Source organism: Populus euphratica, unplaced genomic scaffold (genome assembly GCF_000495115.2).
Source record: "Populus euphratica unplaced genomic scaffold, PopEup_1.0 scaffold2.1, whole genome shotgun sequence".
NCBI classification, from domain to species: Eukaryota; Viridiplantae; Streptophyta; class Magnoliopsida; order Malpighiales; family Salicaceae; genus Populus; species Populus euphratica.
Window position 1 is genome coordinate 4,112,830 of NW_011499846.1, and position 15,566 is coordinate 4,128,395.

At 34.4% G+C, this 15,566-nt stretch overlaps 2 protein-coding genes across 5 annotated transcripts; both read right to left on the reverse strand.

The window, feature by feature from the left end:
- Positions 1-546: 546 nt before the first annotated feature.
- On the reverse strand, positions 547-3,898 carry LOC105132987 (E3 ubiquitin-protein ligase At4g11680-like). Of its 4 annotated transcripts, none has more exons than XM_011036772.1 (5): positions 3,157-3,898; positions 2,825-2,947; positions 2,595-2,727; positions 1,443-1,607; positions 547-1,021 (listed from the first exon to the last, which is right to left on the reverse strand). In XM_011036772.1, exons 1-5 carry the CDS (start codon positions 3,681-3,683, stop codon positions 845-847), a joined length of 1,125 nt encoding a protein of 374 aa, XP_011035074.1. In that variant the 5' UTR covers positions 3,684-3,898; the 3' UTR covers positions 547-844. The 4 variants fall into 4 exon arrangements, with proteins under 4 accessions (XP_011035074.1, XP_011035060.1, XP_011035066.1 ...); XM_011036758.1 differs by having other exon boundaries at positions 1,419-1,607; XM_011036764.1 differs by having other exon boundaries at positions 1,443-1,610.
- Positions 3,899-6,265: 2,367 nt separating this feature from the next.
- SK32 (shaggy-like protein kinase 32) lies at positions 6,266-12,279 on the reverse strand. Its single transcript, XM_011036785.1, has 13 exons — positions 11,918-12,279; positions 10,119-10,373; positions 9,881-9,973; positions 9,416-9,475; positions 9,034-9,309; positions 8,818-8,892; positions 8,308-8,364; positions 8,082-8,222; positions 7,559-7,609; positions 7,364-7,459; positions 7,193-7,276; positions 6,885-6,987; positions 6,266-6,807 (listed from the first exon to the last, which is right to left on the reverse strand). Exons 1-13 carry the CDS (start codon positions 11,978-11,980, stop codon positions 6,740-6,742), a joined length of 1,422 nt encoding a protein of 473 aa, XP_011035087.1. The 5' UTR covers positions 11,981-12,279; the 3' UTR covers positions 6,266-6,739.
- Positions 12,280-15,566: the final 3,287 nt, after the last annotated feature.

The window sequence follows — 15,566 nt, forward strand, 5'->3', positions numbered from 1 at the left end:
AACTTTAATAAAATGGAGTTTTTCCTTAAACCTCGTCAAGTTCTATGTTATAAGCTAATTATCTTTTATGTTTGTTGCAGGTGTGATTTCGGCTATGAAAAGATGATTGATGACAAGTGTGGTTTTGGTTATAATGTTAAAATGACATTGAAATGTCATGGGCATTTTATATCTTATTAACAAAGAAAGATTAAGTAGCGTGGCAAAAACAATGCTTACCCATACTGATGTTACTGTGTATTATAATAATAGTTCTCTGGGTTTTCTTCTTTTGGACGCCTATTTCTTCCTGCCTGGCATGGCTGGGTTGGGCTGCTAGAGGTTTTGAACTTTCTTAGAGCATGGGAGGTGGCTCTTGGCTCATTTGTTTATTTCATTGTGGCATGGAATCCTTTTGTGTTGCTGGGCGTGGTTCTGTGAGTCTTTGTTGTTGGCTGGGCTTGGTTTTGAGATTCGTGTTCTTCTTTTTCTATCTCCTATTTTCTAGAAAATTAAAATATTATTTCTCTGTCCTTCCATTGATAGTCTCCGAGCAATGGATGTCAGTTTGACAGCTTGAGATACAGCTCGTTAGCCAAATACATCGATTTAAAACAAAAAACGTGTCTCGCTTTGCGCACTACGCTGAACTTCAATCATATATACAGATTACAGAGCATAAAACATGCACACATTTCCTGTGGTGAATGCCTGCATTTGGTACAACAGGCCGAGTTTTGGAGGCTAGAAAGTAGCAGGCACCAAGCACTGATCGACTCTCTGTTCCTTTTGTCAAGGAACAAGAACTGCAAGGTATGATACACTCGGATTATGGGAAGATGCTCTTCTCGAAAAACCTGATTTTTTATGCTTCTTCATTGCCACTTCGATTGCCAGCTTTTACAATGTTGAACTTGCAGAGAGGGCAGGTTGCATTGATGCAAAGCCACTTGTCTATGCACATACAGTGGAAATGGTGATTGCAAGGAAGTTCACGTAATTCACTTCCATTTTCATAGGCAGAAAGGCAAATGCAACATTCCTGTGATAATTTGCAACAAGTATTCAAGTCAGAAGTGCATCGAGGTTAAAGACCTGAAAATGGGGAATCAGCTCCATAATAGAAGCAAGCATATCATTAGGAGAGGAAGACCAATTGTTCTTGTTTCCCTGTTCAGTTTGCTTTAGCTTTTACAATTAGCCCCCGTTTGGTATTGCATTCCGAACGGTGGATGGCTAAAATTTGATTATTTTAGTTTAAAATTAATTTTTTTATCTTGATATGTTAATATCAAAAATATTTTTAAAAAAAATATTATTTTAATAAATTTTTAAATAAGAAATACCTTAAAAAATGACTACCCTGCCATCCAAACACCCAAGGTTCAAAGCTAAGGCACGGATGAATGAAAGAGTACATATTCTAGAAGTGACAATACCAGATTGCTTGTTGAGATACTCACAGCGTCTTCATGGGAGACAGCACGTTCAATGGGTGTGTCAGTGTCACATTCAGTCATCATCCCTCCACAAATTTCTGGATTTTCACCATCAACTTTCTCAAAAGCCTCTGCCCTGCAAAACTTGTATTTTGGTAATCGATCAATCTCTTCTGCTGTCGCTCCTTCCTGCTACCAAATTGAAGGCAATGCACGTTTAGGGACATAGAATTCAAGAACAAGAGCAAAAGATGCATTTTGTGAATGAAACTGATGCCTTTTGAACAAACAGATCCGATGACCTCAGACAATTACCAAGCAATGCCATTGCCCAGCACACATAACGTGTCACGACTCAAAAATTAATATAACTACATTGCCCGAATTAAAAACAGTAAAAAGCATCAATATGGCTTGGAGAAAACAATGATGTGCTTATGTCACTATCCGGACAACAATTTAAGACTTTGTCCGCTGAGATAATTCATACAAAGTATATTCAATGTCAAATTGGTAACAATTCCAGTCAACTTTAAAGATCACAAATAATAACAAATCAACAAAGATTTAAAGAGGAGAAATCCGGAATCTAGAATGCAGCTTAATTTGACATCCTTCATGCGTACAAAATATCATCGTAATGTTTTTTCAAGCACCAAAGCTTTCTAGGTTGGAGCAGCATGTTTCCCCTTGCTCATTCTCATCAACCTTTGATCCATGGTGTCTTACTGCTCCTGCTGTCCATCTAATAGGAAGTTACGTTTTTCAGGTCTATAGGGTGAAAAATCAGGGTTCACCAAAGGGATGAAGGCATGATAGAGCATTAGAATGTCTTTCATCAAAGGTTGAGAAGAATGAGCAAAGGCAAAGATTCACCACTTATCACGTTTTCGAGGAGTAATTGGAGGATTCTCAGAACATGGCAGACAGTAGCAGAAATTATCCACCAGAGCATGTGAACTGGAGGCGGGGTTTAATCTCTTATCGTAAAACTTTAAAGCTAAAAGCTGTATCTGATTTATATTGAGGACTGAGGAGAGAAGACACAGTTTTTAAAGTCCTAGACTGCAAAATTATGATGTCAAGAAATAGATAATGAGCCGTATTTCTGTTGTAATTTATAGATCCTTTCAAAATCAGAAGTTGCTTGGCCGGTATGCCAACTGAAAATTTTACCGGGTCTGTCATAGCATACAAGATGCCAATTATACATGGAAGGCAGCAGCAAACAGCAATACCAATGAGACATGCAGCAGCAGCGCATATGATTACAAAGAGCGCGTCGAAAGCAAGAAATGTAACACAGAGCCTGCAAAAGAAACCAACAGCTAAACCAATAAACATTCCAAAAAAAAATAAAGTAAATATACAAAGGGCACATCAAAGCAAAATTTGTTCTAACAAACCAGTAAAGCTGAGGTGAATTCTCTTCCAAATCTTGGCGACCAGCGGCGGTGACCCAGTAGAATCCAATAACCCACCAAATAATTGAAACCATCGTACTTGCAGATTCCACACGCTTTGGCACGCTGCAAGAATAAAGCATAAGGATTACTATATCTACAAATTCATACAATACATGAGATTAAATTGCTCACACTCCAGTCCAAAACAAGCAAAGCATCATGAAATGCACAACTTTAAACAACTTATGAAGGGAAAAAAGAAGCCCCTCATTTCTTGTTTTGCAAGATTGTTTTCGAAACAAAAACACCCCCAGCAAACAATGAAACCTCACCGGCTAGTATCTTCACCATCATTTCCACTTCGACGAGTCCCAAAACCCAAAGAATCCCCTGACCCAGAGCTCAAAATCCCACTTTCTTCAAACCCCAAATTCCTTCTCTTTCTATACTCAACAACAACACACACAACATGACACAAACACTGTAATCCATACCCAACAATCCACACTCTCAGAGGCACCTTTGGCTTCTCCTCCAAACTTAACCCCAAAACACCAACAGCTATTATCACAAACGCCAAATTCCGCAAAACATCAATAAGAACTATCGGCTTCGAGTAACCCCAGCCACTCTGCCTCTCTTCAAGCTGCTCGGCTGCATTCTCACGAACACGAACAGATGGTTCTCTCAGCATCATTCCGCGGCTGCTTGCCAGTCGGAGGAGACGGGCGGCAGCGCCTCGAAGTTGTGGTGGACGGCGGATACGGAGGAGATGGTTGGCTACTGAGGAGGTCAGCAACGGTGAGGTGTCAACGCCCCCGGAATGTGGTGATGACAGGGAACCATTTGGCGGGTACATTTTTGTGTGGGGCTGCGTAACCTGAAGAGTCTTCTCTGTCTTTTTACGGTGCGATTCTTAAAGACACAAGAGATTTTTGAATGAAAGGATAGTAATTCTTAAGATTTAACAACTTACGGGCTCGAAATCCCGAGGGAATGGATGAATATGTTTTGTGTGTGTTTGTATGTGAAACCCTTCAGGGGAATTACGATGAAAAACTTGAGATTGGGAACTCCATGCTTGTTTAGTTAGTGTTTTAATATTTATTTATTTATTATTAAATAAAAATATCAACATAAAAATAAATATATCTTTATAGAGAATATTAATTTAAATTTTAAATGAGATCTAATTTAAATAAATTAAAGAGAAAAAAACCATCTTATTTGCTATCTTGTTGAAATTAACATTTAGAACAATATTTAAAAAATACTCACGGCATTAATGCAAACTTTATTTAGGATTATTTTAAATAAATACAAGGACTATGTAATAAAAAATGATTTTTAGATTAAAAGCAAAACAGTTAAAATTACTAATTTAATTTATTTATACAAATATTTTAAGTGATATAATTTAATTCAACTATACAGTTCGATGTTTTATTTCCGACATGATGAATTATTAATTAAATTCAAATTTATCCAAGAATTAAAGTCAATATAATATTGATTTGATTTTAAATAAGGGATATGAGTTTTGAGATGGGTTTCTATGTCTGTAAAACCAAAATAATACGTGTCTTCGTGTCTTTCCTTTGTCACGAGCCAGAGTGCACGTGATAGGGCAATTGATTGTTGGTGGGATAGCAAGTGAAAATGAAGTGCCATACGCGCGGCAAATGTTCATTGAATCTGTACCCAAGTGATGCCGGCTCACTCACTTCACTTCACTTCACTTCACGTGACAGGTTTCTCCGGCTGCCATGATTTAGGAAAAATCTTTTTTTTTTTTTTTTGAGACGTGATATTAACGGAGGGAGTTTGTTTTTGTTTATTAAAAGTGTTTTTAAAAATAATTTTTTGTTTTAAATTAATAATTTTTTGATATTTTTAAGATATTTTAATATGTAATGTGAAAAATAAACTTAAAAAAAATAAATATTTTTTTAATATATTTTTAGTTTTTAAAATAACATATCTAAAGTTTTGATTTTGATGGGGTGGGGTGGGGTGGGGTGGGGTGGGCAGCGGAGCTAGTGGTTGAATGATGACGAGCCATGACATTTTCTAGCCCTGAGAAAGCGTCTTTGGTTAGTGGAAACTAAGTTTTTTTATAAAATTATTTTTTTGAAAAATTATTTTTTAAAATAAATTATTTTTTTTAATATTTGATAATATATAAATTAAAAATATTTTATAATATTTAGGTGTGTTATGAAAAATAAATTAAAAAATAAATTATTAATATTTTTTTAAATTTATTAAAACAATAAGCAACAAATCTTATAAATTAAAAAATTAAAAAAAATCTAATGTCATAACTTATCTCAAATAAAATAAATAAAAATTAAAATAATAAAAATCAAATTTTACATATAAAAAAGTTAAAAAATGATAAAATTAAAAAATATATAATTTTATAAATTATTTCAAATAAAATAAATAACAATTAAAAGAATGATTACCAAATATGATAAACAAAAAATTCTAATTAAAAAATAATAAGAGAAAAGTAAATAATAATTATAAAAATAAGGATTAAAATTGATATAAAAATAAAATTAAATCAAATTTTAAAAAATAAAATTAAAAAAATAAAATATATAGTAATAAAAAATTTATGAATCAAATTTGATATAACCAGTAAATAATATTTTTAAATTTTTTACAACTTATAAAAAGTGTTTTTTGTCTAAAATAAAAAAAAAACTTTCTTGAAACCAGATTAAATTTTTCTTTAACTGAAAACTATTTTTTATTAGTTAATTTTTTTAATAATAAATAAATAAATAAAAATTAAAAATCATTTTATATAAATCAAATGAAGTTTTAGTAACAATTTCTATTGAGTAATTTATTTAAAAATTATTTTAGTGTCAAGACAAGACAAACGAAAACTGACTAGTCTTTCCCTTTCTTTAATTTGCAGCGAAGAAATCAGCTTAGGTTTTATGGAGAGCCTCCAACACCAACCACTAAGATAACATGTCAGGCAATTTTCAATCGAGCGAGCGTATCCAAAAATGTTTCTCATTGACTCTCTTGTTCAGCTGTGACCACCACTAATTGAGATCAAATATCAGCTCGCATTCAATCAACAGAGAACTAACCCACCAAACCTTCAGGCCGATATGTTACCTTAGCCATGGCATCATCTGGGGTGAAATTTAAGCATTAATGGACAATAATTTAGGTCTCTCTTGGTAAGCCACTATCTTTCCTGTAATCATGGTTGTAAGGTTTGGTTTCAGCCATGAAAAGATAATTGATAACAACTTAACAAGTGCTGCATGTTGCCTTAATGGAGTTGAAGGGTTTGGTTGAGAATATCTGTTCAGGCTTCTGAGATATGATCGTACAGCTATCACAGAGGACAGGCCTACATTTCAGCCCAGTGCAAACATAAACCATTGCTTGAGAAATTAAAGAAAAACGTTGTAAAAGAAACCAAGAAATTCTAATATACTTTAATTTCTTTGTAATACAGAAGGTAAAGCAGGAAAAGTATACACTGAGAAATCATAATTCATCTAAATCATCCATTCAGTTAATTTCTCAATGAATACCAGCAAACTATACACTGGAACAAAAAGGGTAATCACAACTCAACTTCCAAGCAATGATGCATACTACAAACCACATCCTAAATAGATAAAATGTTGGAGCCCTGTTGCCAAGCGATCCTGCTCCATCAGATAATTCTGTCTTAAAGCTCCATCCAAAATCTTTGCAAAGCCTACCCACCAGCCTTTACTGTCTAAGACCCCCCTTTGTAATAACTAATGAGGTGAATGTTGCGAAGTTGATTTGGTCTGTGAACTATTTAAGCAGGCAGCGTGCTTGCATGGGTGACCACGCATTCAAAAATTCAGTAGCATTGATTTGACTACAAATCTGACCACCTAGCCATCGTCAATTTTCTTTTCTTGCATGCTCTGGAATGAGACGTTGACGCAGTTCAGCAGATGCCCCAGCCAACTCTGCAAGGGCATTTGGCATGAGAAGTGCAAAGAATCTATAGAAAAATATGGGAAACAAAAATACTATATTAACTTACCTTGGGCGGTAAAATTGAATAAAGGAGGTAGCGCACGCCCATTAGGTAAGCATGCGTTTGCGTCTCTCAAATCATCAAAGAAGGGGTGAGCACACGCCTCCAACTAACAGCCAGTAAATAAAAAAGGAAAGTTACTATACTTCTCACAAATAACAAATTACAAGCTTTATAAAAAATGCTGCAGGGTGTAATACGCAATTCAAGAAGGGAAAAAAGCCATTCAAACTAAACAAGCATTAAATAGAAAAGAAAACGTTTGATGATTTTGGAAACTGATATCATTTATCTAGAGCAGTACAAGTGCTTACAGCTGTGCACCGCAGATTTGGTGAATACTGAAGCAACCTTGATACGAGATCCACTGCTTCAGGGGGCATTCGCTTGTGAAATATCTGGAATTTGAGAATCAATGTGTTAACCACCGATATAAAACACAATTTCACAAAGATAAGATCCTCCTGATAAAATTGTTAACAGACCTTGTACCATGGGTGAGTCTTGATCTGAGGGAACTTGAACTCTGTGTAATTGGGATTCATGCATTTAATTTCTTCTCGGGTAGGTGTGCCCAGGACCTAATTTATGATCACCAAATGGGGGAAAGTACTTCAGAAATTGACCAAACATATGGAGAAGTAATTAAAAAAAGAGGGCTAAAAGATAGGATAGCTAACCTTAATAATTTCCACCAGCTGATCAACACCACTTTCCCCGGGAAATAGTGGCTGCAAAATGCAACATTGAATAAACATCAGAAATCATCATCTATGCATTAATTTAAAGCAAAAAATTTAAAATAATTCATAGAATCAAAACACAAATAATCAAACAGCCACTGCATTGACTCAGGTAATCAATAAGCAAACAGTAAACAATGGCAGACAAACAATACATGATTGGTAAACTCTCTGCATTTCCTTATCCAGTAAGAAAAAGTGAAATTGCAGAAATGAAATCAAAAACCATTCAGCAAGTTCCATGAAAGAAATATATATATATATATATTAGTGAGTGCTCTGGAACAGTGTCCTAAACACATGCACACCAGACTGCTTGGGAGAGGAGGTGTGGAAATTTCTAACATTAACAGAAAGCTATTCAAAATTATTCTTCAGAATAAGCTATAATTTTTAGTCAAATCTATAATAGGAGGCTGATGGTAGAATAGAGAGGATCGAAAAAGCCATGTTGACCCACATGTCCAAGAAGAAGTTCGGCCAAGACACAACCAACGGACCAGATATCAATTGCAGTTGTGTACTCTGTAGCCCCAAATATAAGTTCTGGTGCCCTATAATACCGAGAGCAAATATAAGATATGTTGGTTTCGCCTGGAACCTGAAGATAAAAAAGATAATGTCAGAGGTTTCAGCACATCACTAGCATGCTTTTAACATCCACTACAGATAGAAAAATAACATACCAGCATCTTTGCACTACCAAAATCACATATTTTTAGCTGATGAGTATGGGGATTGACCTGCAGAATACAACATAACCTCATGAAGTTATCCCTTAACCACATATATAAACAACAAAACATCCATCAAGAAAGCAACATATTGCTGCTATAAATCTTGCAAAAACTTCCATGATATATATTTCACAAATCACTGTCAGAGGGCATGAAGTTGAGGTGATGAGCAGTCGCTTTCAAGGCTTTGCTCTCTAAATAGAAAATATTTCAAGACAAATAGCAGAAAAGCTAAAAAACATGCCCTGGACTATGGCAGCAAGCTCTCCAGTTTGTCAAATTGCATTGCTAGTAATACAAGGAATTCATCAGGTTCAGCAATCTTCAACGCAAAATTCACGTAAGGAAACTAAACCAGATGGGTGAAATTCACATAAGCAAAGCTGTGGATCAAAAGACTTCAACCATTTTTCATGTCAATGCCAGAATGATGGGGGATATGGCAGAAAGAAAACTGACCAGTAAATTCTGTGGCTTGATGTCACGATGGCACACCCCAACAACGTGGTGCAAGTAATTTAGTGCACGACAAATCTACAAGGACATTAAGTAGAATAATTTAAACTCACGGAAATAGTATTACAATAGTTTGCTAGACAAAAATCCAGAGCACACCATGAGATCAAGCTGTGCATACAAAATATACACAAAAATAGGGATATTTACAAAGTTTACCTGGTACGTATACAGTTGAACATATAAAATGGGTGTGTGTTGATAGTTCATCCTGTTAAAGTGCCTTGAAACTCGATGGACAGTCTCAGATATATACTCCAGAACAAGGTTAAGATATAGTTCATCTTTTTCAGTAGTTGAATAGAAACAATGTTTCAGCTGAACGACATTAGGATGGTCAAGAATGCGCATGACTTGAAGTTCTCTGTTCTTGTATCTCTTATCCTGCAATACCTTCTTTATCGCGACTGCTTCACCAGTTTCAAGGCATTTAGCCTGCAGAGCAAGATAAAATGTAAAATAACAGAACATAATATTACTAACTGTATAAATGCTAAAAGCCAGTGCGATTGCAAGCAAGATGCTGGCTAATTCCACATACCTGATAGACAACACCAAATGAACCTGTGCCAACCACACGCTCTGCCATATATGAGATTATCTGGGAAAAAGAAGTAAAATATATTTAGCAGCATGGTCTATAACTAACTCATATGATGTATAAAAAGAACATGTAGCCTTCAGCATCTAAAATAGTTATGAAAAAAAAAGAAAAGCCAAGGATCAATAACATTCAATCTTGAAGGTTTCCATGGTGTGGCATTGACAGACTTGAGAGTTGGGTGGAAAGATATGGTGGCTAAGCAATGCATCTCCACATGCAAGTGGAAATCTATAATGCATTATTCTCCTGGGCAGGAAAAAATCTACTCTTATAATAACAGCACGGAAATCAAAGTTCCATAATAAACAAATTCATAATACTCTCTCAGAACTATACATTAAGAAAAATGAGATTAAACAACCCATAAAATGCAAAACCATTCAACCAGGATAATCAGATAACCTGCTTTGGTTGTCCATTCCGACCACCGACTGTGGTTGCAATAATCTGACCAGTTTCTGTCCCATTGCCACTCACAATGGCAGCTTCCATATCCTACATAATCAGAAATTCCATGATTAATAGAACACCCAAGGAAACTATGACACAGCCCATCCAAGAAATACATTAGTAATGAGATCTCCCCAAATGTGTTTGGTCTTTAAGGTGGAATGGGAGTAAGGTACAGATGAACATTTACCTTTTCATCATGATTAGTGTTTTTGTCATCTCTGATCTTCATTTCATGCATCTCTTTTGGAAGTTGATCATAGCCTGATTTTTCTGTTCTTGTCACTGAAGTAACATTGGATGCACTGGCAGCATTTTCCTGTGATGTAGAAGCCATATGCTGCTCCTGGTCAGTGACACTCCTTTCAACTAAATATGATTCCCCGTCAATCTTTGGTTCCATTTCTTGATCAACCTTAGCCCTCTTTGTTACAGCATCCCCGCCCTACATGAAAAACAACACATTTTCCACAAGAAATTAGATAAATTGCATGGTTACATTTCTTCTCCATATAGAAGTATAATTGCACCATTTTTCCCATTCTATCTCACATTATTATACTAATGTTATTGCATAGCCATCTCATATTCCTTTAAGGCGATCAAATTTTTGGTACAATAAATGAATTTGGTACAAAACACATTGGCTTCAAAAATCAAAACACGATCCAAGAAATTATATAAATAAAATAAATACCTAGGCTGTTATTAAGTTCATAAGCTGTGGGCCAATATCGCAACTTGATTATTTATACATATATCAAATATGACTACTCAAACTTCACTCTAGGCAGAACCACAATAATTAGACAACTGCAGGCAGGCCAATATGGCAACTTGATTATAAAACATATATCCAATATTATTACTCAAACTTCCTCTCTAGGTAGAACCGAAATAATTAGACAACTGCAGACAGAAATGACATATCCAAAAACTCATAATTCAAGGATTTAACTTGATGTTGCGCTCTAATTAATGCTTGTTTGAGTGCGCATATAGAAATACAATGATTCTTAATATCAACCAGGATTCTATTTAGGCAGTGAATCCTAAAGTGCAAATCTATCATAAGATTTCATTGTTAACATCCTAAAAGGACACGGGAACTTATGTGAATAACTTTCTAGTGCTCCGTCTCGTCTTCACCTTTATTTAAAAAAGGAAAAGACAGGTAAAGATACGTATTAACAATTTTCAGGAAAGAACCAATGAGTGCAACATGACATACCACCAACCGCAACAGCAATGCACTACAGAAAAACCAACCACTAAACTACACGTTCACCATTGATATCCATATAAATAAATAACATTAATTAGATCCTATAACATTTGTTAGAAATTACAAGAAAAATTGTTACACATTCAAAATAGTACTCACAATATTAGAATCATCCTAAATTAAAAGTAGAATCCGACGTTACATCTGAGCTACAACATTATGTTAACCGACATCGATCAGCCAACCAATCAAACCTCCTTAAAGGATTAAATGAACAAGCAACAAAAATGGGAAAGGCTATATGGCCCCACAGCCAAAACCACAATGAAAGCAAGAAAGCCTAATTCCAACTCCTAAATATCATCTCATTTTATAATGAAAACAAAGTAAGTGCAAATTAGAATCAATGCCTCCCATCAAGGGGGAAAAATGCCATGAAATTTTGAAATTTCAAAAAAAAAAATATTGACCCGGGATCTGGATTAGATCAAAAACTCAATAAAAACAGGTCAAGTTCCAAAAACATGCAGCAAAAGAAATCAAAGAACAAGAGAAACACATAATCCCAGAATCAAATTAAGCTCCACAGCCACAAAAACCCATCATCCACAATAAGACATGAAGCAAAGAAGAGACTTTCTTGACACAATTAACTAAAAATCCAAAACGGCACAAGCAAAAAAAATGAAAGCTCCCATTTTCATTTTATTACCTCATTTTCTCCGCATGCAAGCAAAGCAAGAATTTAAAAAAAAAAAACTTACAGGATCAGATGATATAGAAGTTCGACCGGAAGCAATGCTCTTTAATCTACGCATCACATTCATGGTTTCCTTTCTCTCTTCACCAACAAACAAACCAAGCCCTAAATTTCCTCTTTAAAAAGATCCAAAAATATTCCAAAAAAGAAAATCAAGAAGAAGAAGACACAAACTCAACCTTCTCTCCTCCAACAAAGGGAGAGAGGGAGAAACTTGTGAGAGAAAAGGAAGGGACACCAAAAGAGAAAAACAAAGAACAACAACGAAATCTCTCTTGTTTCTTTCAAGATTTTCTCTGCGGAAGCCTTAACTTTCTCTCTCCAGGGATAATTTTTGTGAAGCCACCATGTGTCTGTTTTTTGATACTTCATTGGTCAAATCCAATCGCCCTAAAGGACCAATCATTTCCTGTACGACAGTCAAAGGTGGATTTTTAACCCTTGATCGGTCATCATGAAGAAAAATCGGACGGTCTTGCTTGAGGCTCTTTGTAAAAGTAAGAGGTTGGTGTGTCAGTGTTACTAAATTGCCCTGGATTTTATTGGGTAATTGCAGGGTAGGGATTTTAGGATACACATCTATGTGGAGCGGGATATTCGGGGAGGTTTGACTGGTCTTTGATGGTTCTTTTTGCCTGGTTGGATTATCAGCAGGAGAGGCTCCTGGACAACAAGCTCTCATTAATTAGGGTTCTTGAAGGCTTTCGATATTCGCCGGTTTAACTTCGTATCATAAAGGGGTTCTTTTTTCATGACTGGATCATTTATAAAATTAATTTTGTCACGATTAATTTATAAAATTAGTTTGGTGGTGATTGTATATTCTGACAATTTGAATGTAAATGCTTTCAACTGTTTGACCGATCAAACATTCCATGTGATCATATTTGGGGTGGCTCTGTGAATCTTTCGTTGATTGAAAAGGAAAAGACAGCCAGATCTTGAAGGTTCAAGCACGAATAATTTGAAAAGTTCGGCAGATATTACCTCATTAAAAGGCAGTATTAATTAATTTTATTCCGGCAATGCAGTTCATATTCAATGCTGACCAGACACCACCTAACTCTTCTCTTTCTCCTTGGAGGTTTTTGTTATTTCTGTGTTTTTCAGTGTTTTTAATTCTAAAAGATAAAAATATATTATTTTATATATAAAAATATCTTAAAAACAATGAAGGGAACTTAAAAAGCAACATTGTATTTGAAATGAAAAAGGTCAAATCCCATGGCTTATGCCGCTCCTCTCATGCCGCTGCTCAGGTGAAAGAACGGAGGAGGAGGAGGAGGGGAAGGAAAAACCATTGGCTTTTGTGAAACGATCTCCGACGTAATAATAAGAGAGATAGTAAAACAGGAAGCCTGGTTCTTCTTCGTCTACGGTGTCCCGTAAAATGGTAGCAATGGAGACATAATGATTGTGCTGTGTAATGCATGCAAGCCACGTTAACCGTTCGTATGATTGCGACTCCGCTTAATTATCATGATGAGGGAATATTTCCCGCACTTCGTTTGGTCGGAAAAAAAATATATCTCGAGAGTGATTGCATTTCTTTCTATCTGATTTGATGATTGTTTACTGACGTTATTAAATTTTTTAATTATATGTTTTTAGATAAAAATAATTTAAAATAATTTTTTAAATAAAAAACATCAACTTATTTTTAAAATTTTAACTTTGTATTATTTTTTATATTAATATTTAAATTAATCCCCTTATGATTTGATTATTTTATATGTATATGATGTTTGAAGGGGATTATTCTAATTTATTTTTAGTTTTTTATATTCTATATAAATAAACTTTTTCTAGATGATATCTTTGTAAAAAATAAAAATTATTTGTTTTTGGTAAGAAAAATAACATCTAAAATAAAAATATAAAAATATATTAACTCAAAGGAAAAGTTGAGATTAGATATCAAACTTATCTATCTTTTGCTTTTATGAGAAATATTAACCTTTTATTTTAATATTTAACTAATATTAACATTTTTTTTTAAATTTATGAGTATGTAAGTCCATCCCCACGACGATATTTTATTTTTAAGTGAATCAGCAAGGAAGAGAGTCATCTGGACTTCTAATAGGTTAAAAGTGACAAACTTGTAGAGTTGAGGTTTAAAATACAACGAGAATCAAGATGAGTGCTTCTTTACCTGGAAGTTTTAATTTATGATGACCTTCACAAAATCAAACTAATTTTTTTTTTTTGATGTAAGAACTTCACTTATATAATTAAAAATAAGATCAATCAATCAACAAAAATTATATAATTAATCATACAATTCAACATCAAGAGTTTTACATGGAAATTTTAATACGGAAAAAAGAATAGGATCGTAAACTGCCTAAGAACATCTATTATCAACAAATAATGAGTTCGCAAGTATTACTCCATGGATATAACTAAAGCATATAAAATATATATTATCAAAAACAACATATTCCTGTATTACTCCATGGATATAACTAAGGTATATAAAATGTATATTATCAAGAACAACTTATTTCTGTATTACAACGAGATTAAGAAACAAAGTTTTGAGAGAATCTCATAACATTGATAACTCCATCTCATGACAAAACAACAAACTTATACACCTTCACGATTTAATCTAACCGTTCATGATGAAAAGCAATGTATATGTAACATGTTTTTAAAATTTCAGCCAAATCCAATGATGAACAAGCTAGAAATCAAAAAATGAGAACATATTGTTCAGTTGTCTCTTTTCTTTCTTTCTCTCGCGCTATCTCTTGTTCTCTTGCAAGACCATTATCCCACAACTAGTGGTGTTCAAAAAAACTGACCAACCAATTAAACCAAGAAAAAATTAATCAAAAAAAGTGAACCGATAAAAAAATCAAATAAACCGATTAAAAAATAAAAAATCACCCAGTCTAGTTTGGTCTGGTTTAAAAAAACTTAAATTGACTGAACCAGACCAAACCGAATCTATTTTAAAAAAGCATAAAAAAAAATCATCCATAATCCTAAATCACTTTCCCTATTTTCACCCACCACCCCCCTCCCTTTCTAGTCTTCCCTTCCCTTCCCCTTTCCCTTCACTTTCCCCCTTCCCAGCCTTCCCCTTCCTCTTTCCTCAAAAGCGAGTGAACAATGGTTATCCAAGTTATATAATTTTGACACGATAGAATAATAATGGTAGTAGTCTTTCAATATGCAAGTCGCGATCAAGAAAGTATCTCATAATTCTAGGCAAGGAATCGTTTAATTTTCTCCAACCACTTGTATCTTGTGAGTTGTTAACATAAAACAATCGCCTTCCTAATAGATCATAAGCTCAGAGGCAACGAGGGCTTTTAAGAGTTTTATTATGTCAAACTTGTATCCTATGATCAAGAAAGTATCTCATAATTCCAGGTAAGGAACGATTTTTCTAGTTTTTTTGTTAAAAAATGACCCAAACCGAAAAAACAGGTTCAGTTTGAACCGATTCTCAGTTTGGTCTGGGTTATATTAATAAAAAAATATTATTTTTCGGTTTGGTTGAATTTTTAGGTTAAAACCGGATCATGAACACCCTTAGTCACAACAATACCATTCGCTATTTATATAAGAGAAAGCTGACATTGTGCATTTAAAAGCCTTCCTCTCTTGTTTATTTCAATTGTATGGTGGTTTCATCATCA

Coding starts and splice junctions, on each gene's coding strand:
- LOC105132987 (XM_011036753.1), bottom strand. CDS start 3,683: ATGTACCCGCCAAATGGTTCCCTGTCATCACCACATTCCGGGGGCGTT. Junction 2,948..3,156: donor GATGGTGAAGATACTAGCCG/GTGAGGTTTCAT, acceptor TTATTCTTGCAG/CGTGCCAAAGCGTGTGGAAT. Junction 1,022..1,418: donor GTATCTCAACAAGCAATCTG/GTATTGTCACTT, acceptor AAATTATCACAG/GAATGTTGCATTTGCCTTTC.
- SK32 (XM_011036785.1), bottom strand. CDS start 11,980: ATGAATGTGATGCGTAGATTAAAGAGCATTGCTTCCGGTCGAACTTCT. Junction 9,974..10,118: donor ACACTAATCATGATGAAAAG/GTAAATGTTCAT, acceptor CTGATTATGTAG/GATATGGAAGCTGCCATTGT. Junction 6,988..7,192: donor CAAATCTGCGGTGCACAGCT/GTAAGCACTTGT, acceptor ACTGGCTGTTAG/TTGGAGGCGTGTGCTCACCC.